This window comes from Sturnira hondurensis, unplaced genomic scaffold (assembly GCF_014824575.4).
Source record: "Sturnira hondurensis isolate 20B ecotype Veracruz unplaced genomic scaffold, ASM1482457v3 Scaffold0013063, whole genome shotgun sequence".
In the NCBI taxonomy this organism is placed as follows: domain Eukaryota; kingdom Metazoa; phylum Chordata; class Mammalia; order Chiroptera; family Phyllostomidae; genus Sturnira; species Sturnira hondurensis.
The window spans coordinates 192868-220663 of NW_028085694.1; the positions used below are offsets into that span (position 1 = coordinate 192868).

General features: G+C 37.2%; 1 protein-coding gene across 1 annotated transcript in view; it reads left to right on the top strand.

Moving 5' to 3' along the window:
• The first annotated feature begins 1503 nt into the window (after positions 1-1503).
• Positions 1504-27796, top strand: part of GTF2B (general transcription factor IIB) — a 28221-nt gene continuing 1928 nt past the window's right edge. Inside the window, exons 1-6 of the mRNA XM_037060913.1 lie at positions 1504-1641; positions 6089-6195; positions 21249-21382; positions 25566-25712; positions 25845-25974; positions 27277-27558. Of these exons, the coding sequence (XP_036916808.1) occupies positions 1625-1641; positions 6089-6195; positions 21249-21382; positions 25566-25712; positions 25845-25974; positions 27277-27558 (817 nt within the window). The 5' untranslated portion in view covers positions 1504-1624. The remainder of the gene's footprint in view (positions 1642-6088; positions 6196-21248; positions 21383-25565; positions 25713-25844; positions 25975-27276; positions 27559-27796) is intronic.

Here is a 27796-nt window from a genome sequence, read left to right on the forward strand (position 1 = left end):
TGTGTGTTTTAATCTCAGGGTTAGATACAAAGATTAAATGTGAAAAATGTTGATGAAAATGCTTTATAAACTGCCCATGCTGCACTAACAAAGGAAGAACAATGGTCTACCTAAGTTGGCTTTATTTCAATAATAAAAGAAATCCTAATTAGGTTATGACAGATAGGTGACTCTCCAGGTGGGGCAGGAGTAAATTAACCGGTTACCCAGCTTCCTTCCTCTGGGGTTTCAATTTCTGTAATGGTTTCTTCCTTCCACAAACATCGAATGCCTACCAGGAATCCACTAGTTGGTAGGTCCTTATTCCAGATGCTCGAGAGGCGCCCAGTTGCACTCCTCCTCTCCCTCTTTTTCCCACACCAAAGGGCTCTACCACAGCAGCTTCCTTCTTTATTGGGTTGGAGCACCCCTAACCCTGGTCCTGGTTCTGGGTTGCACTCGGCACAGGTGAAATGAATTGGCATTTCTGAAGCTTTTCCAAGTATTACGGGGAGAATACCAGCTGCCCCCATCCATAATAGTAAAGTTTTTAAACTACAGATTGGGAGGTTGAAAAAAAAAAAAACCCTTCTCATCACCATCCTGATTTCAGCTCTTAATTCCTGTGTCTTACACTCCTTTTTCTTTCCCAGGAGTGCGTCTTTCCCACCTTTCAGGAAAACAATGGCATTTAAGTCCCATGCCCACATGAACAAAGTAGCCACTATATTCTAAGTTTCCATCCTCATAAAAACCAGGAGCAACCCTCTCTCAAGGGTGGTTTGTCTTCAGCAAAGTGGTGGTAGTGTTCTTTTTACTATTATTATTTTGACGTTAGCTCAGCTAATAAATCTGTGGTATCTAAATGTTTTGCTAAGACCTCTAAACTTCAACTACCAGCCACATTTGCGAAAGGCCATGGGGGAAGAAATCAGGTTAGGGCCCAAACATCTTTCTGCTTCAGGAGGTGCACAGGGCTTACCCATCGTTTTGTTTAATTTCCTGCCAATTCTAAAAGAGTAAGCAAGGCAAATACTATTACACTTTGCACCGAAGGTAGAAGGGATGTACCTAAGGAGACACAGCTTGCTAGCTGATAACAGAGCCAGAATCGACGCCTGTCCTACCTGACCTAAGTGAATTTCTCTTTTCATTGCAAATTCCTTAGCGGAATTACCCTCTAGGCAAATAAAAACTGCAGTTCTACCGGAGTAACTGACTTCCGGGTGAAGAGAGGGGTAGTTAGCCCTTGGGGGTGTGGGCTTTGCATCCAAAACCAAACTAAGGTTGCCTTTGTATTTTAACTCAGTCCAGTTACGGTATCTCTGGAACAGCCCGTTTGTAGGGTTCCTTGGAAAGTTTTCCTGGGTAGTTCAGATGATTCATCCAGCAATATAGCAAATTACAGAAACGGATTAGAAAAGTAAGAAAACGCAAAGGACGCGCCATACGCTTCTTGGCCTCTCTCCTGATCCGTAGCCGCATCCTATTACGACTGCGTGGGCCTATAAAAACCCGGCTCGGCGCGTCTCGCCGCCACAATCGCTTCCTGTTCTCTGTACGTGTTTGTCTGTTGTTGTTGTTGTTGTTGTTGTCGTTGTCGTCGTTCCTCTTCATTTCTGCTGGAACCTCGGTGGCAGTGAAGATGGCGTCTACCAGCCGGTTAGTATGTGTGGCGGATCCCTGCTAGCTGAGGGACGGGCGGGGCGTGCCAGGCGGCCGCCGGGGCTGCGGCTACGGGCAGAGCGCGCTGGAGATACGGGGAGAGCCGGTTAGTGTGTCCGGCCGAGGCGGACAAAGACATTGCCAAACCGCAGGCAGGGTTGTCGGGTGTCGCAGGGGCTACCGAACTGTCGGCGTTAGCTCCCCGGGGTCTTAGATCGCCGTCTCACCCAGGCACCACTCTGGGGGCGGCGTCCCTGCGTCCCTAGCCCTTAGTTTCTCGTCCTTTGCGGATATTCCGATCGTCTTTTTTTCTTGTTACTTTTTGCTACGCTTGTTTTTCTGCCTCGGGTTCGATCAGCCCGAGGGACCGCTGAGTCCTCTTTTCCTAAGAGCGGGAAAGGGTTAGTTCCAGGTCGCGGTCAAGCTGACAGCTAGAAAGTTGGAGACATCAGTATTGGTGAGCCCGAGGGAAACGGCGTACTATCCCAAAGGCTCTCCGAGTGGAAGTTAAGTCATTTTCGAGAATTCGATGTTCCCTTCCAAGAGGTTTCTTTACAAAGGCCGTCGCCTGCATTTTCCTGAAGAAAATGTTGCCTGTAGAAAATTATTTACATATGTGGAGCAGTCACTGTAATATATTTTAAAAATATATATTTTAAAAATTTATACTCACTTCTGTGGGAAATGCACGTAGTGTCCTTAGAGAGACAGCCTTTAGTTCTGTGACCTGAAAAATGCTTGCAGATCCTCATTATAGTTCTCACGACCACTATGAAATAGGTATTAGTATTTTTGGATGAGTGTAAACTGAGTCATGCCGATATTGGCTTTTCCAAAATGAGTGTTAGAACAGTGTAGAGACTCATATGTCTTTTTTGTTACCACAAGTTAGTTAACTCAGAATGTAGTAAAAGTGTCACACTAGGTCTATAGCTTCTTGGAAGGCAACTGGCATACATTTTCGAACTTGTTATAATCTGTCCGTTTGAGTTCCCAACGAATACCATTATCACAAATAGTGAGCTGGAGAAGTCCAGGCCCTTTCTGGTAACTTCCAAGATTTGCTATTTTGTGTTACTGAATTTATTAAAAAAGGGGGCCTCGAGGCAGCTTTAGCCAATGGTCTGTTTGAAAACAACTCTTAAAGTCACTGACACGCTTGTTTACCGATTCTAACTCCGTGATTGAGTGTGCATTCTGTCTGGGCATGGCTCTGTCAGGGGAGGTTTCCTTGTCGGTAAATGGAAAACATCAGCGTCCCAAAGGCACCTAAATACAACTTGGGGTCTCTCACGGCAGTAGATCTGAAAGGTGCGCATATTTGGCACAGCTGTTACATGTAAAGAACAGGAAGTTGGCCCTGCCTGGTGTAGCTCAGTGGATTGAGCACTGGCCTGTGAACCAGGGGGTCGCTGGTTTGATTCCCAGCCAGGGCACATGCCTGGGTTGCAGGCCGGGTCTCCGGTGGGGGGGTGTGTGAGAGGCAACCACACGTGTTTCCCTCCCCTTCTTCCTCCCTCCCCCTCTGTCTAAAAATAAAATAAATAAAATCTTAAAAAAAAAGAAAGAACAGGAAGTTGTATTTGTAAGAAATGTTACAGTGTAAGTCTAGTAAATTCACTTCATAAATTCTTTACCCACTAAGTACACTTTACTTAGTGTGCCTTTATTGTCTTCGTTTGTTAAAAAATATTTGAAATAGATTTTTTTCTAGACAGGTGCAGTTCTATGTGCTATTGTGGTTGTTCAGCTCTTGAATTTTTCTACCAGTGAGAACAAAAGTAAAGTATTTCTACCTTTAGCTATTTTTTTCCTTGAGGAAGATGTACAGTTTCTAGGCTGTGAAAGTGCCTGGTTTTTCACAGAGAAGAGCACAAATGTTGTGAGTTCAAATTTAAGCTCCATCACTTAATTCTGTGATTTCAGGCAAATCATTCTCTGAGAATAATCTTTAAAGTGGAGATAATGATGCCTTTCTTGCAGGGTTGTTTCAAAGATTAACACTGTGTGTATGGCACTAGACCCACAGGAGGCACCCAGTAAATTTTAGCTATAAAATGAGGTTGGGATTATCTGGCTTCTTAGGTTGTATCAGTTGTTTTAAATTTAGGGATGATTATTTCCACATTTCTTCCCTATTGTTTTTGTCCCTTACTTTTCCCTACAACCCCACCTCGTGGTTTCTCTTCTGTATTACTCTTGTGGGTAATTTGTTTAAAAGGTGACTAGCATGATTTCACTTTATTTTGGATAGATAACGCATACATATAGTGGGAAAGCAAAAAGAAAAGTGAAAAGCAGTCTGCCTTCTCCCTTAGCTTCCAGCCATCTAATTCTCCCCCAAAGCAGTCATTGTATCCAATTTCCTGGTGTTTTTGCCCAGTAAGTCTGTGCTTTAGCAAACATATGCACATAGGTCTAATCACCACCCCCGCCAAAAAAAAAAAAGGTAGTCTAATGTAAATAGTGTAATGTAAACTCGGTGCCTTGCTTTTTACCTTTTTTATGGAGTTGGCACACACATTTTAAGTGCAGAGCTCAGTTACAAAGTGAACATATAAACAGACCTACCACCCAGGTTAAGAAATCAAAACCAGTTAGTCATTACCACATCCCAATTTCTAACACAATAGGGTGGTAAATGGCACTTTGATACTCATCCATTCACCCATATTTTACTGCATATAACTGTAGTTCATACTTTCTCCAGTTTTATATAAAATCCGCATTTTTTCATTTAGCCTATCTTTGTGATGCTTATCATTTATATAGATACACTACATGATAGTCTATCTCCTTTTTAAGAGTGCAAAATACATCAACCCATTTCTTTGTATGTCATGTGCCACCTGGCTGCCCATATTATTATGCATTTGTAATTACTATTACTCTGCTAACATTTTCCTTCTTTTCAACATAGCTTTTCAGCATTTTTGCTTTCTTAATATTTGTCATAATTTCTTAAAATATTTTTTCTATAGGAATTTATGAAATAAGCATGAATTAAAGCCAGCCCCACACTCCCATTTTTCAATGAAAAGATCAACATATGTTCTTGTTACCTTGAATATATAAATTTTGAGACAAAATTTTTTCAGTTTTCCAGTGGGAATTGCCTTTTATTTTGAGAGTTACCATTCTCAATTTTATTTGCATAAGAAACTTTATCCAAAACCAAATACCTGTTTACATGGATATTGTCTTTTAGATGTATACTTGTGGTGGCCATAACATAATCTTTTTTTTACTGCATTACTGCAAGTGAATTTTTTCCATAATTAAACATTTGTTTTACTCCACATTATACAGAAAACATTCTCAGAATAACAATACCTATGCTACCACTGATATGAGTACCTAATAGTTTTTACATAGGCCCCCATTCTTTTACAGTTGTATTTCACCTGGTTCCTTAGGACATAGAGCCTTTATATAAGTTCTGTGTCTAAAGCAGGTTGACCACAAATCTTTACATTGATGTCCCTCCTGCCATATTGGGGGTGTAAAACTCAGTCTCTAGTAAGTTCATAGGAGAGAGCTAATGGAATTGATATTCTTTGAGTTCTTGCTTGTTGTTAAAGTTTATAAACGGTCTTTTTGTTGAAAGCTTTTTGTTAGAGTTGCTATAAAGTCCAGATATAAAATTTCTGGATTACGATTGGATCTTTTTCTTTGTATATCTTTATTATAGTTCATTATTTTATGGCTTCATGTTTTCCTGTCTCAAGTGAACTTCTAAAAACAGCTAATTTTCAGTGATACCAAACATTCATGATTGTGAGGTGATATCCCCTAAATAAGGACTAAATCTATGCCAAATATCTTTGTTGTTTTTGAAACTGATTCTGTTAGGTCATTGAAGGCTGATGTGTCTTCCCCAAACTACTTTATTTCAAAGTAAGATAATTGAGCAAATTATTAATACCACAAATAGATTAAAAGGCAGCTCTAGAAACCATTTCTTGACTGCTAACAAACTCAGTCTGCACCAAATGAAATCATCAGGTCTTAAGCAGAGCCACCCTCTTCCATCCCAGTTGGATTTAGTGTGGTTCTAAATCTAGCGGCAAGGGGCGCATGCTGGGTGATTATTGGTAAATGTCACAGGTTATTACCGTGGCTAGCAACTTCTATGCTAATAAACATTTTTTTGAAAAACTCAATAACCTGTTAAGAGGATAAAACCTTGTTTTCTAAGTTTTTATTCTTTTCATGTCCGCAACCCAGTAATTGTTCTTAAAAAAATAATTTCAATGGAATCTACCCCTTAATAACTAGCTAGAAATTAAAATAATTTAGCTGGGCTGTTTATTTTGAAAGTTTAGCTTAAATGTATTATAAATATATAATATTGGAAAAGTGTTCAAAATTTTCCTATTTCAAAGACTACGTTGTTACATGTTGAGTGGGAGAATATTAAAAAATACCCCTTTTTTCCATTTAGTTTGGATGCTCTTCCAAGAGTCACATGTCCAAACCATCCAGATGCGATTTTGGTGGAGGACTACAGAGCTGGTGATATGATCTGTCCTGAATGTGGCCTGGTTGTAGGTAAGCAGTTATGGTAGTTTTAACTAAAATCCCTATTTTGGACAGTTTGCTTTTGTGTATTTTCCAAACTATCTTTTAGTGAATACATTTTGACTGTTCTTCCCTATAGGTAATTCATATGTATTGTGAAACAAAAAATTAGGGGAAAAAAGTAAAATAATTCAGTGATACTATGTTTTATTGTCAATTCACGTGCTTATGTTTTATAATGTTGGTTAGGAGGGAACATCAAACTGAGACAGCTAATCCACACACACACACACACACAAAAAGGCCCTCGGTCTCCTGAGGGGGTTTTTTGGCTTTTTTATTTTTGGTGCTATTGCAGATGTCCCCCGGGCCCTGACTTTGCCCATTCCACCCAGCCTCTGCCCCGCCTTCCGAGTATTTGATGGGACTTTGAGGGTGGCAGGATTATACACATACATAGGAAATAATAGATGTAACCTAACTTTTGTGGATTTTAAATATGATTTATTTCAGAGTATAAAATATCTGTTGAATCATATCCAAGGCCTTTTAGTAAAAAAAAAATTTGTTGTGATTTCGTTTGCTCATATGGAACGATTTATTTATGTTGTTCTAGTGTATAGTTGTTGTCAAAAATATGACTTCTTAAAATTACACTTTGACTTATTTTTTTGCTCACTAATCTAGACATACAATAAAACTTTAGAATAGAGATGATCTATTTAAAAGTTATTCTTATGGCGGGGGTTGCAGCCATGCTAGAGAAAAGGAGTAATGCTGAGCAGTTTGAAATACTTCAGAACCAAAATGCTGATATACCATGGATGTGTTTACTTGGAGAACATCTGTAAGATGCATCCATGTAGGCTGCTTGCCTCAGGTCTCCATTGGGAATTTTAAATTATGCAGAGTTGCTAATAAGAATTGGAATCCATTTGCAATTGTATTACACTCAATAAGAATATTTATAGCTTGTGCACTTACTGTACAGTAGGCACTGTACTAAATGATTTGCATATTTGCTCAGTTTATCCTCAGGGAAATCGGTGAGATGAGTACTAACATTGTCTTCATTTTAAAGATGAGGAAACTGAAGTTTAAATAATCTGGTAGTGTAGTTCATCGGTCTACATGAGAGCCAAATTTCAATCCTACTTTCTTTCATGATAAAATGAATTCAATCTGAGATTGGCCAACTATGATCCACCACCTGTTTTTATATGGCCTGTGTGCTTAGAATGGCTTTTACATTTTTAAATGGTTGGAAAAAATCAAGAATAATATTTTGAGCACGTGAAAACATCAGTTTATGTTTTAGTCTCCATTAATAATTATTGGAACACAGTCACAATCATTTGCCTATATATTGTCTGTTGCTGCTTTCATGATGCAACAGCAGAATTTAGTATTTGAAACAGAAACCATGTATGTTGCTCTCATCACTTTATACTGCTGCAAATCCCAGTTGGTAGTGAAAACTCCAGCCAAGCATTTCTCCATACTGCAACATTTTATTTGTATTTGTTACCAGTGCATTTTACCGTGTGAAACAAAAAACAACTTTGAATGCCATGCTTTTAAGGATAGAGTATTATGAGTTACTTTGTTATTGAATTAGATGGTGAAGCATTATATTTATTATGCTTTGATACTTTAGCTGTGCTAAAAGAATACAATAAACATTGAGATTACCAGACAAAGCACTGTCATAGTACTCCCAAATGAGGAAAACAATGGTCAGAAAATTTTAGAAATGTAAAATACAGTGTTTCATCACAGCAGAATTTCTTCATGAAAATAAAAAAGTAAAATAAAGCTACCCCTAAAATAAGTTTCTGAGTGGCTCGTTTGTAGGTCAAGCAGGGAAAGCCATTTATCAGTTATGAGTTAATTAATTTGTGTGTGATTTCAGTAGCTGAAGACATATGTGCAAAGAAAATAAACTTAAGTCAGTCTTTAAGCAAGAACAGTTTCTTCAAGACTTGACATTGGGAGTAACATCAATACTCAAAGTACCAGGCAAATCATTTCAAGTATTTTTCCTAGACTCTTTATGACTAGACAGATGTTACTGTTGAGCTGTTTATTCAGGGAGTCAGTGCAGAGTTTACAGTTTGGAGTGACTGCATGGAACAACTACAGGAGAAGGTTTTTTGAAAGGAGTTCTGAAGTACTGGTTCAGTACAAGCTGAAGTGGAATCTGCTATGATGTATTATAACTGATGGTGGTGAAAATACATGGGGAGCAGACGGCTTAGTTGGAAAGATTTACAAAGTGCACAAATGTAAGATTGAAGAAACCCCTATGGTTACTCATTCAGCAGATACATTGTAGAAAAGGTTTGAATCTATCATGTGTTGTTACTGATCCAATAGTGTCAGTAGTGGATTTCATTCAGTCTCATGGACCTGACTATCATCATTTCCGTGAATTTTTTTCAGAAATAGAAACTGAATATCCTAATTTGCCCTACCACATAGTAATGTGTTTGCTTAGCGGTGGCAAAATTTTCCTGCAATTCTTTGTGTTTTTTTTTAAGTGATTCTTTTTTTTTTTTTGAAGCTCAGGTCACGGTTGAAATGTTGAAATTTTTCTGAATCTACTGCCTTCAACTACCATTAAAAACTGAATGGCTTTGGTAATTAGCTATTGCTTCAAACTTGCTAATATTCTTAATGAATTCAATATACAATTGCAAGGCAAAATAGTGCCTATATGTTAAGCATGATGATGAAGTCAGTTTGACAGCAACTAACATTTGAATCACAAGTAATGTCAGATTGCTTTGTGTAGTATTTTATATACTTTCATTGATGTCAGAAGTTAAAAACTAAGATCTTAATTTCCAAACAGATCTGCAGCGGATATGTTTCCAGACTCAAACTATATTTTTATCAGTGTTTTTCAGACCTAGATGCAAATGCAAAGGAAATCTTCATCTTTTAAAATCTGTTTAATTGTACAATTAAGTAGCTTCCACCAAACCTTTAATTGGAAGTGATTAATCTACAGTGTAGTGACAAAAGGCAAATATCAGATGAATATAATAAAATTTTATAAATACCTATCAAGCACTGAATATACTCAATTAAAATCATATGCTTGTGGATTACTATCAGTAACTGGCAGTATTTGTCTGTGTGAAAGGGTGTTTTAAAAAATGAAATACATAAATAAAATATTTTTAAAAAATAGCCCTGGCTGGTGTAGCTCAGTGGATTGAGCATGGGCCTGCGAACCACACGATTGCGGTTCAATTCCCAGTCAGGACACATGCCTGGGTTGGTTGCAGGCCAGTTCCCAGCAGGGGACTCACGAGAGGCAACCACACATTGATGTTTCTCTCCTTCTCTCCTTCCCTTCCCCTCTAAAAATAAATAAATAAAATATTTTAAAAAATAAAAATGAAGTACATAAAATCTTGTTAACAAAGCACTGACAGATGAACATTTATAATCAATGTTGATGGTAGGGAACTCTAACTATGGATTCCAGTTAAGTGAAATGTTACCTCCCAGGAAGAGAAGTCCCATTCTGCTCAGTAGTAGGTATGTATTACAACATTATATTTATTATTGTATTATACTTTTAATTTCATCAATAAAAATTAGAGGATTTTTTCTCTTTTTATAAAAATATCTACTTAATACCCTCGGTTTGATCTCTTGAGTCAAAGTCTACAGTATTTACTATACGGTCCTTTACAGAAAATGTTTGCTAACGCCTAAGTTAAATGAGAGCATCCTGATTCTTCCAGAGTATTAAGATCAAACTGATAATGAGTAAGAGTGTGACAGACACAAGAGATTGAATATAATCTCATCTTCTTGGCTCTCCTAATTTCTATAGCCACTTAAAAAGTAGTTTAATAATATTTCATTATATTTCCAGCCCTTCATCAGCTTCACTTCCACTGTGACCAGCAAAACAGTTGGGTAAGATTAACCAACTGCAAAATGAAGATAGAATTTACCATGATTATATGTTTTTTGTGCTTGGAGTCCTTAATTTTTACTTGCATTTTCTTGCTATATTAAACTAAAGTTAGTTTTCTTTTAGTTTTACTTTATTATTAGTCCTGAACACCAGCATCAGAACTACTATATCTTATTTTATTTTTTAAAGATTTTATTTATTTTTAGAGAGAAGGAAAGGGAGGGAGAAAGAAAGGGAGAGAAACATTAATGTGTGGTTGCCTCTAATATGCCCTCCCCACCTCGAACCCAGCCCACAACCCAGGTATGTGCTCTGACTGGGAATCGAACTGGCCATTCTTTGGTTTGCAGGCTGACACTCAATTCACTGAGTCACACCAGCCAGCACAGAACTACTGTATTTTATTCTAAATAAAGCTACTAGGCTAAATTATAAAGCTTAGAAATATAATCTGATTAAACTATAGCAGTTTCTCTTTGTAATGTTTTTTCTGACATAAACAGAATGTAACAAATTCTGTTAAATACACAGTAGCCTCATTCACAGATATTTGCGGTTGAATGTGTAACTGATGTCCTGCAGGTGAAGAATCTATTCCATGACCAGACAAGGGCATGTCTGCTGATGAAGTTTTTTTTTGCTGATGGTATCATCAAGCAAATTATGTTAAAAAACAGCCTTATTGAACATGGTACTCCCTGAATGTCAGTGTTAAAGAGATATATATACACACATATATAAAAATGTCATTATCATATATTAATAATAAATTTAGATTATATTATATATTTAATGGATTTTCATTATCTTGATGGTTTAAAGGCATATGCTCTTTGTTGCAAGCTCAATCCAAGCCTTTCTTAGTGGAGACAGGGAAGAAGTTAAGCTGAGCAGGTACTCTGCAGTCCACTTAAAGCATGAACTTGGTGGCTTTTTCCTTATTTGAGACACTGATGTTCGTAGGAATTTAAATTCGTATATGTAACATAATCTGTTTTCTAATAAATGATCTTGGCATAATGGATTGATTGTATTTGCCATAAAATTTTTACACTGTCTGAAACTTTGTAGATTATACCGTATTTATTGAATAATCACCCATCAAGGTGAGAAACTGAAACTCTTTTTAGAATTGTTTTTGGACAGCCCTGTAATTAATGTTTAATTTGTGCTTAAAGTTTATGACAACTGTCACTAACTCCTCTTAATTTCAAACTCAAGGCTAGATAATACTCAGCTGTCATTTTCAAAGCCATATATTACTCCTCAAATAAATAAGTCAGAAAGTACATGAGTGCATTCCTGTCATCTTTTTAATGAAATTATTTAGAATATAAAAATTATATTTATCTCACATGCTGTAGACTACTTTTTCTCCAGTCTTTAGTAGCACTTGTCTCACTGTCCTTCAAACCTGCACTGACAGGCTCTGGGAAGTCCACCATTCATTCGCAAAACCAGCACCACTTGTTTCTGGGATTTTCTTAAAAGCAACATCATACTTTCAGGAAATGATTTCTGTTTCAATTACATGACAAACTACCTTAAAACTTTGTGTCTTATAACAACCGTTTTGTATTGCTCATGATTTCATGGGTTGTTAATTTGGGAGGGACTCTTCTGGGCTGTTGTTTCCACATGGCACACACACTGAACCTGGAGGATCCACTTCCATGAAGCTTCTTCACCTGCCTTTCCAGTGCCCCTGTGCTCCTCTGCACCCCAGCGTCGGTCTGTCATCCCCTAGGATTCCCTGTGGTTGTCTCAGTGTAGTCATATTTCATGCATGGTGGTTGGTTTCTAAGAGTAATATCCCAAAAACAAGTGTTTTGAGGGAGTGGAAGTTGGACTTGGGTAGTTAAGGACTATGGGTAGAACATAATCACTTCTCTATTTTATTAGTCAAAGCAGTCATAGGGCCCACCTAGATTGGAAGGGCTGGAGAAGCAGGCTCCACCTGGCTGTGAGAGTGGCCAGGCCATGCAGCAGGAGAGCGTGTGGCTGGGAGATCCTGCTGCTGTGTTTGGAAAATACTACACATTTAATTTCTTTTGTTTCCTTTCTTTCCCAATATTTAAATGATTGTGTAGCATTTAGTCTGTCCTTGTAACTTGAGGTTGTTTAAAATTTTTGTGCCTATTTTTAACATTATTTAGCATGTAACTGTTGTTTGACTTTCCTTTTTTATTTGAATTACAGGATTTTATTTTAAACATGACATGTTATGATTTGATTGGCTATCTCACCATATAGTAATCCTTAAAATATTGGTAGTGATCTCTAAAATAGGGCTGATTTTTAAAGCAAAGTTTTACCGTTTCTATCATGAAACTATTGCCTGTAATAGCACTTTTTATTTGTGGGTTCCCCCCCACCAAATCCTAACTGTAATTGTGACATTAAAAAGTGAGCACTAGGTGGCAGTATAATCATGTTTAGATCATCAATTTGTATATAAACTTTACCTTGTACCTTGTTTATATATTGGCTTATAGTCAGCAAAGCATTAGATTAGTAACCTGCTGAAATAGCTGTTAAAACATGAAACTGGTTACCATGACTTTTACAGTTAGGATTTCAGAATGAAATGGTGTCATTTCTAGTTAAAGCCATTTTTGTGTACCACTTAAAACTGAGTTCTTTCATTGTTCTTAAGAACAATTAAGGAAAATATTAGAAAATAGCTTAGGTAGACTTGAAAGAATAAATGAGTCCATTTCACCTCTCTCTCAAGCTCATTCTGGGTGTTGCTTATACCAGCGAGCCTGAAACATGAGTGTATGGATATACATTAACAATCAGCTGTGACTAATCATGTCGAGTTCACTGCCTGTCAGAGTGTTGTTGATACAGACCTTCTGTAAATAACTTTTTTTGAGAAGAAAATAAAATCAGCTGGAACTGAATCCTTAAAAAAAAAATCAACTGGGAAATATGTTTTAAAAGGTTCCAGGTTTCTCTTCCAGAAATTCTGGATTAGGTCATATACATCATTATTAAGAAACACAAATGTATGCTCTTAACTTGACAATGTACCATTCCTCAAGATGTTCTGTATTTTTAGATATTTTAATATTTACTTTCACACTTTCCATGTCTGCAGACCAAGACTGCAGATTCCTGCAGGGCAGATATCGTGTGTATATAACCAAGAGTCAGTGGCCCTTGAGTCTGGACTGGGGTCTACTAAGTAAAAGCTGTATAACTGTAGTCAAGTTACATAAGCTTGCCAAGTTTAATTTTCTTATTTCATTTAAGTGTGAAATAAGTCCCTCTCACTAGCTGGGGGATAAGAAAGAATGGGTACATCTTAGAATTGTTAGAATCAATTGAGATATGTATAAAATATATAGTATAATTTTAGTATGAAATTTTAGTGATATATAAGTTGGAAATACAAATGATTCTTTCTGTTAACTTTGTAGAAAAAGAGGGTGATTCTAAGTCCGGGGTGCGGTTCTTGTAGTAAGGCAGCTGTGACCTGTGAGTGACTGCCGTGGGTCTGCTGTGTTGAATGCTGCAGCTGTATTGCAGAGACTATTGGGGTATTAGCTTTACATTCGCATCAGCAGTATTTCCTACAGGGGCAAGTACAGCTTTAATTGAGTTCGAGCAAGCTATATTTTTAAATTAAGGAATATTTGTATTCACTGTCAAAATTCTTGCTTTGGCTTAAGACAGCCTTCTTACCTAATTTTTAATTTAAATGCTGCTTTCTTGTAAGCTTGAGAAACTTACTAATTTTACTCAGTTAACACAACCATTCTTTGAGATAGTTTTTTTTTTTTTTCATTTTACAGAAAGGTAAGCTGAGGCTTGCATTGCTTAGATAATTAGCTCAAGATTCTGTATCTAGTAAGTGACAGCTACTTAAATTCAAATTGTAGGACTTTAAAAGCTGTCGGTTTCTGGGAAGCACTGCTGGTCAGAGAGAATGACAGGAAGATGAGATGCTGTAAGCAACCTCTGGGACAACTATTTAGCTAGTATGTGGAAGGGAAGAGGTTAAATTAATAGAACACAGCATGTTAAATGCTCTGTTACTGGTTTTCCAAATGTGGTGAGAATACAAAGGAATGTGATGGTGACTTCCTGGGGAAATTACTGTAGAATTCACCTTGAAAGATCATTAAGAATGAGTAAGGGTTAGAGCCCTGGCTGGTGTAGCTCAGTGGATTGAGCGCGGGCCTGTGAACCAGAGGATCGCGGTTCGATTCCCAGTCAGGGCACATGCCTGGGTTGCAAGCCAGTTCCCCGCAGGCCAACTCCCAGCAAGGGACACATGAAAGGCAACCATACATTGATGTTTCTCTCCCTCTCCTTCCCCTCTAAAGATAAATAAATAAGTAAAATCTTTAAAAATAATAATAAAATTTCTTTAAAAAAAAAAAAGAATGAGTAAGGGTTAATGGAGGGAAAGTCGTTCTGAGGAGAGGCCTGAAAGTATCAGTATATGACTAAGTTTATTGTCACCACGGTTAGAATACACCTTCCTCAGAGCCACAGCTCCCTACCTAAGAACCTGTGGCTGCTGCACTGGTGCCTGTAGTCGAGGAAAAGCAAGGTGTGTTCAGGTAGTCAGGGATGGTAGAAAAGCTCCTCTTTAATACAAATGCAGTGTAGAACAGACTCTGGAATTTGATGCACGTTTCAGTTCTAGCCATGTAATCGTAGAGAAATTAATTTTATTTCTAAAGTGGCAGTAAAAGTGACACCTACCTTTAAAAGAGAACAGGGATGGAACTTACAGTGCATTTTTCTCTACAAGTGGTAATTACACTGTTGATTTATATAGGGTGGTTTTTGTTAATTTTTTTAGGATGTATTTTATGGGCCAGTCTGGGAAATTAACCACGATGTGGTTTGTATCTGAGGGATAATTCAGTTTGAGTTCCTACCTAATTTACATTATGGGAACATAAACTGATTTTTGAGACTGGCTATATTAGTAACAGTGTTTCTTTCTAGAATGTCCCTTGATCATAGTTCCCCTCAAAAATTTTCCCCCTCAAAATTACTTTTAATGTAAGACTTCTGTTAAGAGTACACAGTAGCCCTAGGTTCTTTGAGATATCCTGGGAATGGTAGAAGGGGCTATGACTGAGTTAATAGCTATGACTGGATCTAGGCATATAAAATATTACAGCAATTACGATTTAGGAAATGGGATTATTTTAGGAAGTGGGATTTTTAACAGAAAAATAGTAGTTCTAGTCTTAAATGTGAAATGCATATAATCTGAAACGAGAGAGTGTATTTCCTCGGCCAAGAAGATTGGTAAAAATTATTCCATCATTTCCCAAATGTAAGGTTTGGTGAAGCTTAATTCAAAATCAGCAGTATTTTGGTTGGGAAGATTATAATTCTTAGTTTATTGAGTTATAATTGTATACAATAAAATGCACGGATCTCAGCTCTACTGTCTGAGTTTTGACATTGCATACACTGGTATAACCAACACAGAGGAAGTGTGTAGACCACTTCCTCTACCTCAGGCGTTTTCTCACCCCTCTTCCTAGCCAGTCACCTTCACCCCTCACCCCCACAACACAGCAACCACTGTACTGAGTTCTAGCCTCAGATTATCTTATCTATTTTTGAACTTTATATAAATAGAATCATAGAGGATGTTCTTTTTCATAACTGACTTTTTTGGTGTAGAAGTAGTATTTTTGAAATGTGTCAGTAGTTTATTTGCTGCGGAGTATTCCATTGTATACATTTTACTGTTGATGGACATTTGAGTTGGTTGGGTTTTTTTTTTTTTTCAGTTTTTTAGCTAATAGGAATAATGCTGCTATTAACATTTTTGTGTGAGACTTTTGTATGTAGATATTTCAGTGGAATTGCCAAATCATAAGGTGATAGGTGCCAAAGTAGTTGAACCATTTTAAAGTGGTATGAATGATTTTGGCAGGTACTCTCAGTTTCTTGAAAGAGATGAAACTTTTTCTCTTTAGATACGATTAAAATATCTTAGTTAATACTCTAGACCTACCACTCTGATATATGGATTGAATACTGTATGTGTGTAATACATAAGTACATATAATGGATGTGTTTACTTTTCTGGGTGGGTAACTTGATCAGAGTGTTGAAGGTCATAGACCATAGATGGAGGGAGGAGTAGTCCTATCGTATGTTATAGTAACATTATTTTAGCTATTATACATTTTTATGTTTCGACTTTCTGGTGGATGTTAATTTTACAAAACTCTGAGTGGTTAAAAAAGATACTGATAAAAATTAACCATCTCCTACTGTGGTCTGGTGAGCAGATTCAGGTTGTGGTTCAGATTGTGGACTTGCCCCTTTAGAAGATCTTACTCCACTGTCATTTCTATTGGCCATGGAAGGGGAATGGGTATTGGACCACAAAGAAAAATGGTACTTTCCTTTGCACAAAAGGTAGATACTCAAATAGTGTTACTCAAAGCTTGGGGAGAACACCAGAGAAACACAAGAATACTGTGACCCAAATACAAGATGGCAGGGCTAGTGCAGAAATTCAACTCCAGACAGGTTGAACCCATTCTACTCAGACTGAAACCTAGGGAGACAAACACGTAGGTCACACTCTCCTTCTTGGACACCATCTTCTGTCCCCAGCCATCTTTCCAAGTATGGACTGAGAGCAGCAGTCTTTCCTTCTAATGCTTCCCGGTTTTTAGTGATTTTCCTCAAAACATCCTGTTCAGTAGACTTTCTCCTCCAGCTGCAGCCAGTTAACTAAGTCTTAGTTATTTTTGCAATTACCAAAGGTTAGTACATGCACATTATTGAACATTTGGAAGTAACGTCAATCATGGTAAAGTGAGAAAACTCCTTTGTTCTCCTTGTAAATCCATGTTTCTCCTTTCTAGAACATTAAAAGGTGTGTGAGATTGTGGGTATGTGTGTACACATGCTCATGGGCAGGCAGCTTTGTCAGAATATACCCAAACATTATGGCTGCCTTGTACAGTTACCCTTAAAAGATTCTGTATTGCAGTTTCCTTCCTTCCAGAGCAATTTTTTAAATGCCCGTCTCACTTAGGTGTTTTTCCAAATGAATATCCTTTATGTATTCTGACTTTTTCCTTAATGGTCTGCCCTATTGCTTCTTACTTACACACTTAATCTGATGGTCTAGTTATAGTTCCATCATTGTTACTTGAGTTATTTTGAAAAGTGTATTTCTTGTAAAGTGCTGTTTTGAGCATTAAAATATAAGAAGAGGCAGTGGCTCTTGGCACACATCAGAGATTGTTGAGTGAGTCATGTAGACTGTTCCCACACATGTGGAAAAGTTACATCACCACTTAGTTCTGATTTTCTATTTATAATATCCTAGGCCAGAGTTCACCCTCCCTAATCCATCTTGTCTTTTAATAGGCTTTATAAAGCAGGCAGTAAAAGAAACTCACTATAAGTTACTCTGGACCAAAAAGAAAATGCTGTGAAAAATGAGACATTTTGGCTAAGTAATACTTGAAATTTCTAGGGGTTTAAAGATGTGAGAATAACTACCTGCCTTTTTATTTGCACTGTTCTCTTAATACATTTATTGTGTTAATTAAAATACTTCAAGGTAATTATGACATTTGATACTTTTTAATACTCACCCAAGCATATGGTTTTATTTATTTTTAATTGATTTTATAGAGAGAGAGAGGAATGGGGGGCAGGGGAGAGAGAAACATTGATGGGCTGCCTCCTGCGTGCTCCCGACCTGGGGTGGAACCTGCAGGCTAGATAGGTACCTGACCAGACCGTTTGATGTGCAGGGTGATGTTCCAACTAACTGAGACACCAGCCAGGGCTGATTTTTTTTTCTTTTTTTAACTTAAAATTTAGTAAATAACTCCAAATGTGAAGGCTGCAGGAGTTTCTTGTTTTGTGCATGTTCAGGTTTTTATTTCACTATGAAAATGTTAGATTTACTTCTCTTTCTTTGAAAACGTAAGTGTGTGGAGACATTGTAGTATCACTTTAATTGCTGGATGCTTTTTAAAGGGTTAAGCTTTATCTAAAAATCTTGCTTTGATGTTTAAATATAAATTTAGTGAAAAGATCTTGTCGCTCAGCAAGCACAGTGTGATCAAATTTTAATTTTGGGGAAAATCAAAACATTTATAGTGGTTGTCTTCTCTTATAGTGGAATACCCATTCCCTGGGTATTGTGAATACAAGTTATTATGTTTTGTATACAATGAGGACTATCCAGAAAGTATCCAGCGAAGTAATATGAAAAATAGAGGCATTTATTGTAGGAGATAAAAGATGCTATAAATATTGTACATAGGACAGTGATGTCTCAGTCCCCTTCAAAGTAGGCACCTTGGGACCTCACTCAGTTCTCCCAATCACTAACAGCTGCCCTGCCGTAATTTCCTGAATCTCATCAACGGTCTAAAAATCTCTTCCCCTTCAAGTGTGATTTTAGTTTTGGGAAAAGCCAGAAGTCACAGGGCACCAAATCTGGGTTGTAGGTGGGCTGAATCACCTTGTTCACTTGATGTTTCACCAAAAACCTCTGCACAAGACGTGATGCATGAGCGGGGCCATTGTTGTGATGAAGCTGTCAATCGTCACTTGCCCATAGCAACCTTCTGAATCATCTGAGTAGTTTCCACAGGAGAATGTTCAAGCTTAATGCAAAATTTGATGCAGATTCGTTGCTCTGGTAGCTCAGTCAATTTGATTGTGATAGCCACGCAGTACACATTCTCACTCAACAGCATCTGCTGCCCCCACTGAGAAGTACAGTGAAGTCATCATTGTTCACACATGTATATTCCAGCCCACTCTCCTTGCCTGCCAGGTTACATTGCTGTCATGCAAACTGTTGTCATTATACTAACAATGCCTGGTCTTTTTCCTAACAAACCTCATGTATACTTTTTTAAAAAGATTTTATTTATTTATTTTTAGAGAAAGGGGAATGGAAGGAGAAAGAGAGGGAGAGAAGCATCTATGTACGGTTACCTCTCATGTGCCCCTACTCATACCTCTCATGTGCTACTAGAGAGCTGGCCCACAACCCAGGCATGTGCCCTGACTGGGAATCGAACTGGTGATTCTTAGGTTTACAGGCTGGCACTCAGTCCACTGAGCCACATCAGCCAGGGCAGTATTTTTTAAGTAAGCAAGTATTATTCTTTTATAAAAGGAAGAAAAAAATCAATCTGTTTAGAGTTCTCTGTGAGATATAGGCCTACTTTGATATTATACTAAGACTTCATTGTACAATTACAGTTTTTATATTATTTTCAGGTAAGTTTTTTTCATCTTAATTTATATAATTATAATTGATTTCCAAGTTTAGTAATGTTTGTTATTATGAGAAGAAAGCAGCCAAATTCATTATGACAGTCCCATACATTTAAGCTTCTTTTTCTCCTTATTTTGGGCCAACTGCTAAATTTGTAATGTGTGAAATTGCCTTATAACTCATCTGCCTGCTTCTGTTTCCTTGGTCATTCTTGTTGCGTAGGGCCACAGAGGCCCTATAACTGGTCTCAGTTCTCTTGTGATGTGGATACCCGATAGTCCAAGTAATGTATGGTTACTCCCAAGTGATTTGAGTGTTCAGAGAAAAGCTAATTTTTCCAAATTGTCAGGAATTGTTCTGTTGTGTATGTACCTGTTTATTTATGACAAATCATTAGATTATGATATCTCTTGTTTATGAGCATTTTAATGATGAGTAATTAAAATGGTCATAAAAATAGTACCATATAAAAGTAGTTTAGAAGGTTTAGTGCAGTGTACATTGAGTTCCTTTCTTCGTTTTTTTGCCTACCTCTTTAAATACTTGCAGCAAAGTACTCTGATACTCTTAAAGTGAAATGTGGAGATTAATCTTGATAAATGGTGCTGCTTATTTCCCATACCAGAAGGGGGGAAATGTCAGAATGTCTGCCATCTTATTTTCTTTTTCATGGCAGTAAATAGCTAATATCAAGCACTCATTTCAGCTGCTTTTAAAGCACTTTGCATGCAGTATATCTGTATTAGCGTACTGTTTTTAATCTTTACATCTTTAAAATATGAAGTTCCTGGGGAGATTTAAAGCTGAGAAAGTAAAGGCACAGAAATGAGGTAATTTGTCCAAGAGTAAGGAGCAAATGGTAGAGCCCACACTGCTAAGTATTTGATTAATTTACTGACAGTACCAGAACTTTTTTTGAAGTGCTGAGATAACTGATTCCTGCTGTTCCTTTCTCCTGTTCTGTATAAGCACAGAGGAAGAGGCCTGGTTCCTGCTTTCTTCTTTATCACATATTGGTAGAAAAGCTCATCTTTAACACAAATGCAGTATAGAACAAACTCTGGAATTTGATGCACATTTCAGTTCTAGCCATGTAATCGTAGAGAAATTAATTTTATTTCTAAAATGGCAGTAAAAGTGACACCTGCCTTTAAAAGAAAACATTTATAAAGGTCACGGTGAAAAGCATATGCAAATGTTCAGTTTGTCTGAATATTTTGGTTCAGTTAATTTTTGTCTACTAGCCATTGAGCATTTCCCCAAAGCAGTAATTAACGGGATCCATTCACGGCTGGTTTATTGGCGTGACATACTTAGTCACTGCCTAAAAAGGAAAAAAATGCCTACTTGGTATTTTCTCACTGATTCTAGGCTTAAAGTTTATTTTTTATAAATTACTGGGTCAAAATATTTTTCACTATATACATACTAAAACATAGGTGTAAGCTTAGTTCTTTGCTAAGCATTTCCCTTGAAAACTTAGTAATTTTTATATTAAACCATGTGCATTGGTACCATTGTGAAGTGTTTTCTCCCTTTTCCCTTGCCTGTTGCACATTTCGTGCAAACTTATATTCAGAATCATTGTTACTTTATCTTTGCATGACATGTGAATAGGTTTATTTTACTACTTGTCTTTAATTCTTCTTCCTTCCAAGAGTTAGAATAAGACTGATGATGATAACATAAAGTGTTAGAGGGGTGTTAGCCGTCTGGCACGACGATTAAAGGAATGCTTGCCGACCAGTCTGAGCCGCGGTACTGACTCCGGAGCCCAGATGCCCATGCCATGTTCGGATTTCCTGGGAATAAACGGGTTGAGCTGGTCTTTTAGGTGGTGTTAAGTAAACTCTGTCTTGACAAGACTGTTTAGACTTGTGCTTACTCTCTTAGGTGACCGGGTTATTGATGTGGGATCTGAATGGAGAACTTTCAGCAATGATAAAGCAACAAAAGATCCATCTCGAGTTGGAGATTCTCAGAATCCTCTTCTGAGTGATGGAGATTTGTCTACCATGATTGGCAAGGTAATGTCAAGTGGGGCCTGACCAAAGATGTGGGATTTTGGGAAATTTGCAAAAGTGTCAGTGAGTAATCTTGGCCTGTGAGTGAGATTTGCCAGTAATACCATTGTGATTGATGGTTGCTTTATGCATTGCTTCCATCTTAAAGGGGAGGCCAACAGATCAAAATTAGAGTCTTTGTATTTCAGGCCCTTGTTTTCATGAAGCACATTTTGCACAAAAATTAAGTTAGACATAGTGTGGTCTCTATGAATTTATATTGATATGTTCTAGAACATTAGTAATGTCTTTCCTCTTTATACCACCTATAAGATAAATTGGAGCTCAATATATCATATTTTCTAGTATTGAAAATACCTTTTATTGTTAATACATTTATTTTAAATGTAAAATACCTTTCACATTTTTTATCAGTATAGTGAGAATAATAGTACTTCATAGTAATGGTGGGTTACACGGGAATATACATAGAGTACTTGTAACAACATGTAGTGTGTAGTATGTGTTCAGTTAAGGTAGCCACAGCTATTATGTGAAACGGTAGCATAGTCTTCCTACCAGCCTGGCTCTTTTTTACTCTGGTATCTAAATGGGAAATAATACTGACATTATTCCAAAGGAAATGTATGCTATTTTAGTACTTAATCTATACACATTCATAGTCTATTTTTAATAAAGTATGAAAAAGGTCATTAATTATTTTTCATGCTCTGTAAGTTACATCAGATTTGAAAATGCGATGTACAGTAGATTAAAAAGATTACAGTATTCAGAAATATCTTTAGGTGATTTCTGCATTTGCCTATAGTCTTACAGAATGGAAAAAACATATACTAAGGACATTTTCCAGATGTAAGATTGCAACTAATGGACATGGCAACATTTTTTAATGTTTGATTTTTTTCCCAATAGGAAATAACATGACTCAAAAACAAAAATGTAAAAATAACACAGTAAATTTTCCTCATCATTGGTCCCCAAACTCTCTCAGTTCCCACTGCAGCCCCTCTTTTCTTTGTCAGAAACAAGTAATCACTGTTGTAAGTTTATCCTGTGTCCTCTGAAAGTGGTTTATGCCTACATGGCAAAAAAGAACTTTTTTAATGCCACATTTATCATATACAGTTGAATAACCTGGGTTAGGAGCACTGACCTCTTGCTCAGTTGAAAATCCACACCTAACTTTTGACTCCCCCAAAACTTAACTACTAATAGCCTTCTGTTGGCTGAAACCTTACCAATAGTACAAAGAGTTGATCAACACATTTTGTATGTTATGTGTATTATAATAAAGTAAGTTAGAGAAAAGAAAATGTTAAATCTTAAGATATATTTACAGTACTGTATGTATATATTGAAAAAGTCCACATATTAAGTGGACCTGCACAGTTGAAACTTGGGTTACTCAAGCATCAAGTCTACTAAAATTTTCTTTTTAAAGATTTTATTTATTTGTCTTTAGAGAGGAAGGGAAGGAAAGAAGGAGAGAAATATCAATGTATGGTTGCTTCTTGTGAGTCCCCTGCTGGGAACTGGCCTGCAACCCAGGCATGTGGCCTGACTGGGAATCGAACCACGGTTGTGTGGTTCGCAGGCCTGAGCTCAATCCACTGAGCTACACCAGCCAGGCCTCTACTAAAATTTTTAATGTGTTGATATGGCCAAAAAGTTTGTTTGTTTTTTTCCCTGTAAAAGAAAAGACATTTTTTCATTTTTACCCACAACTTTATTGATTTGGGTATTTTGAGTATGTAGTTATCTCCAGAGTGGTATAACGTTGATCGTTCTCAGTGGATGTCTTGGTTTGGTCACTATCAACTTGAAATGGTCTGCCTGACCGTGGAGCGTCGTCCAGCGAGAAATCTTCTGCAGGAAACTTCAGAAGTGATTTTTGACACGTTAATCAGTCACAACACCTTCTCCATACACTGCACAAATCTCTCTCTCTATTTTTTTTTGCATTTCACTTGCATTTTTACTTTTCTTGAAACAATAAATCATAATATGCTGAAAATATCACTTGTTTTTTCCCTGTTCAATATTAAAATGGCTACACAAAAATTCATCAATTATAATAAAAAAATTTTAAATGTATCCTGCTGATAGGACAGCTGTCACGATATAGTCTAACAGAATTGTTTCGAATGAGCTTAAAGACAACTAAGTTGCTACTAAAGCTGCCTTACAGAGAAAACCAAATGGACTTTTTGGCCAACACAGTATTTGGGAGCATTTCTGGAGTTTCTATCCATTCTCTATCCTTAGTCAAATGCATTGTTTTAAATCCTGGTAATCTTAGCCCTCCTTCATTGCTCTTATTTTTCAGCATTTTCTTCACTAATCATTTCCACTTAAAAGATCACTTTTTTTAATGAAAGCAAAAAACAAAAAACTTTTGTTTTCACTGAGGTTTTGGTTACATTTATTTGCAAACTTACTTAGGGAAAATTGATGACTTTTTGATAAATTTTCCCATCTAAAAGTTATGCTTTCCCTAGGTCGTATGTGTTCTTAAAGAGATGTTTTCAAGTTTTTTTCTTGAAGGTCTTACATGTCTCTTAAGTTGATTCCTAGATATCTTTTTTGTTGTTGTAATTGGGATGCTTTTCTTTCATTGTCTTCTAACTGGTTGATTACACATATAAAACTCTTGGTTTCTATTTATTAATGTTGGTCTTCTCTGATGAATTCTCTTCTTCATAGCAGTTTTTAACTGATTTTCTTGAGTATTGTCTGTAGGTAGACAAAGATAATATTTGCAAAAAATTTTTCTTTTCCTTCCTTGATTTTGTAACAATTTTTGCCTAATTTTAATATAATCATAGTAATATAATTTATATATTTATGCACAATAATTGTAATGACATTATATTGGTTAGTTTTTGTAGCACAGTGTAATAAAGTGGTAGGGGGCGTGGGGGAGCTTTGCCCACAGAGCCCCCCATGTGCTGAGGATGAGACTAAGTCTACCAAGACTTGATCTGCTTGGGAAGGAAAGGTTGCGGAACTCTCAAAGGAGAAGGGCCAGGAGCCTTTTCCTCAGTGGACTTTTATTAGGCTCATTTTGCACAGGAATACAGGAAAAGTTCACTAATCATTGTCAGGCAGTGAGGATCAAACAATAGATAGCATACAAAGAACTTATTCTGAGTCAGGGTCTGTTAGCTAAAGGGCTATAAAACTTTGGGAAACAAACTCCATTTCCTGCTTGGACCCTTATCATTTAATTGAGAACATTCTGGGCAGAGCAGGTTTCACAGGATTTTATGCCTTCTTTCTTAGGCCTCATCACCCAGGGAACCTGCCCTTTCCAGCACAGGGCTGCACCGCCCTCTGTCATTGTTTCAGGCTTAAGTCAGGCAGGGGAAGTAAGGCAGCCAAGAGAGTAGGAGGCTTCTCGAAAACAGAATGAGGACTCAGGCTATGTCATAGTTCATTCCTCCCTTGAGGAATCCTATCCATCATTGGCTACCCAGTCATGCATTGTGGGCCAGGCAGGGTGAAATAAAAGGAGCCAAGGCGGTGCCCCTGCTAGGGAGATAAGCTCTGTCTCCTTAGCGGCTTATGGTCACTCAACCTTAGCCATGGGGGTGGTTACAGCTCTGAAACCAGGCAGGGCGGTACCTAACCAGGAGGTGCCTTTGTCCTCTGACTCTACTGTAATGTTGCAAATGTGTCTCTGTTAATCCTGTTGCTGGCTTTAGGCCTGGGATAGTGATTTTCTAATATGAAAAATACCCATTTGTAGTATTTTACCAGATTTTTTCAAAAAGCAAATTTTGAGTTGTGTTTACTTGCCTTTTTCTAACACCTTTGGAGATGATCAGTTGGGTTTTCCATTTGAGTCTGTTAATATGATAATTTATATGATTACATTCTCAAATAATATTCTTTTTTAAATTTTTATTTTATTTTAATTGTTCAAGTACAGTTTTCTGTCTTTTACACTCATCCCAGCCCACCCCCAAGCCCTCCCCAAAATAATACATATTCTTATTTAAAGTATTTGATAGAAAACATCTCTAAAGCCACGTTAACCTGGTACTTTTTCTGTTGAGGAGTAGGGAGGTTACACACAGGGTAGGTTTCTTGGGCGTGTGGAGTTGTGTAAGTGATATTTTCTTAGAAATTGTTCAATTAGGTTTTCAATTTTTTTAATATAAAGTAATAAAACTTTGTTTTATAGGGCACAGGAGCTGCAAGTTTCGATGAATTTGGCAATTCTAAGTACCAGAATCGGCGAACAATGAGTAGTTCTGACCGGGCGATGATGAATGCATTCAGGGAAATTACTACCATGGCAGACAGAATCAACCTCCCTAGAAATATAGTTGTGAGTACCTGTCTAGCCCCATTGAGCCATTCTGGCATTGACTTTGCATAATTTAATGAACACATGAAATTTTGATACTGCATCTGATTAAGTGGCCTGGAGTTAATTAAACTTAGTTTCTCTGCTTTGAAGGATCGAACAAATAATTTATTCAAGCAAGTGTATGAACAGAAGAGCCTGAAGGGAAGAGCTAATGATGCTATCGCTTCTGCTTGTCTCTATATTGCCTGTAGACAAGAGGGGGTCCCCAGGACATTTAAAGGTAAGCAGTTAGTTGCACAGATAAAAAGTGTTATCGATGTCATATTAAAGTGAGAGACCAGAGTCGAGCAGCTTTGATACCAGGTAGCTCTGTGAGGTCTTTGTCCTTACATACAGGAAGCCACCTGAGGACAAAATGCCCACTGCTTTGTTCCTTGACAGGAATTCTGTGCACTTACTGACCATGTTTTCTTATGTAAAGTCATTTCAGTTCATGCAAGCCCTGTGTTCTTGGTAGTGAGGTCTTCCTACTGACAGTACTTTGTAAGTTTTGAGGCCCGCTATTAGAAACCACAGTAGGACTTTGTACTGAGTCTGTAAACACGCTTCTTGGGAAACAGTTTCTGCTTCCAGCCGGGTTTCCCCAAGCAGGGGAGTCAACCCTTAGAATGCATCAGTGAAGTTGTTTCCCTTGAGTTATATAATTTGCACTCCAACTTCAGTTGGAGGCCTTGAGAGAACTAGTATTTTTCTCCCAGTTTGCAGTTTACCTGACAACCTGTTCAGTATTGCTGTGAGACTTAACCTGACTTCAGCTGTCAAACTTCATTTGGTCTTAAGTCTGTGATCACCCTTATCTGTGAATGTTTGTTTTACATTTTCTTACGTCACTGTGAAGAGGCAGTGATCCTTACCATCTTTTTCATTACAGCTAAAACTACAGCTTTGGTTAAACTTATTTTAAAAGAGTTTAGTAGTTGGATTTTCAGACTAATTGGGTCGTGTATTTCATCTCCCACTGTAGCTTGTCATTGCAGGGGTGGTGTGTACATGGACGTGGTGTGAGAAGCATTCTTTATTTACCTTGAATGTTTTCATGTCCTTGATATTTTACTTGTTATAGATAAGTAATTATTTATATTATATAGATATCAAAGAAGTTTTTTTTAAAATATAATTTTTATTTAATTCTTGTTCAAGTACAGGTTTCTGTCTTATATTCCCAACCCTGCCCGTCCCCCACCCCATGCTCCCCGCCTCCCTCCACTTTCCACCCGCCACCCTTAGTTATTGTCCATGTGTCCTTTATACTTGTCAAAGAAGTTTTTGATTGGTTGAAGAAACTTGCATAAATTAAAACTTCAGAGATGTTAATATTTTGAAATACTAAGATCTACATTTAACTTTTGAGAAAACTCTTTAAAGTTTGATAAACATCTAAATTATATAACAAATTTTAAGCTCTAAGGGAAGTATCATGGAGACATTTTTGCTGTTACAATGTATTTTGTAATCTGGAATGATAGATTTTAAAACAAACTATATAACTTGTGATTTATTTATTTTTTTTTTTTATTTTTAGAAATATGTGCTGTATCACGCATTTCTAAGAAAGAAATTGGTCGATGTTTTAAACTTATTTTGAAAGCTTTGGAAACCAGTGTGGATTTGATTACAACTGGGGACTTCATGTCCAGGTTTTGTTCCAACCTCTGTCTTCCCAAACAAGTGCAGATGGCAGCTACACATATAGCCCGTAAAGCGGTGGAGTTGGACTTGGTTCCTGGAAGGAGCCCGATATCGGTGGCGGCAGCTGCCATTTACATGGCCTCGCAGGCGTCGGCTGAGAAGAGGACCCAGAAAGGTAGGAGAGGGGGCTGTAGTACTAAGTTGTATTTCCATTTAAGTGCAAAGCAGGTAAATATCCAGAGCTTGCCTTTGAAAGTCAGATCTCCTTGGCATCAAAACTAAAAAAACACAGCATTTCCCTTTTAAGTGGCTCATAAATAAAAGTGTTTGGAGGTATAACCCCTTGTAGAGACTTGACTTTTTTCCCATTTGAATTATTTTATTTTAGTTTGTACATTTTATATCTGTAGAAG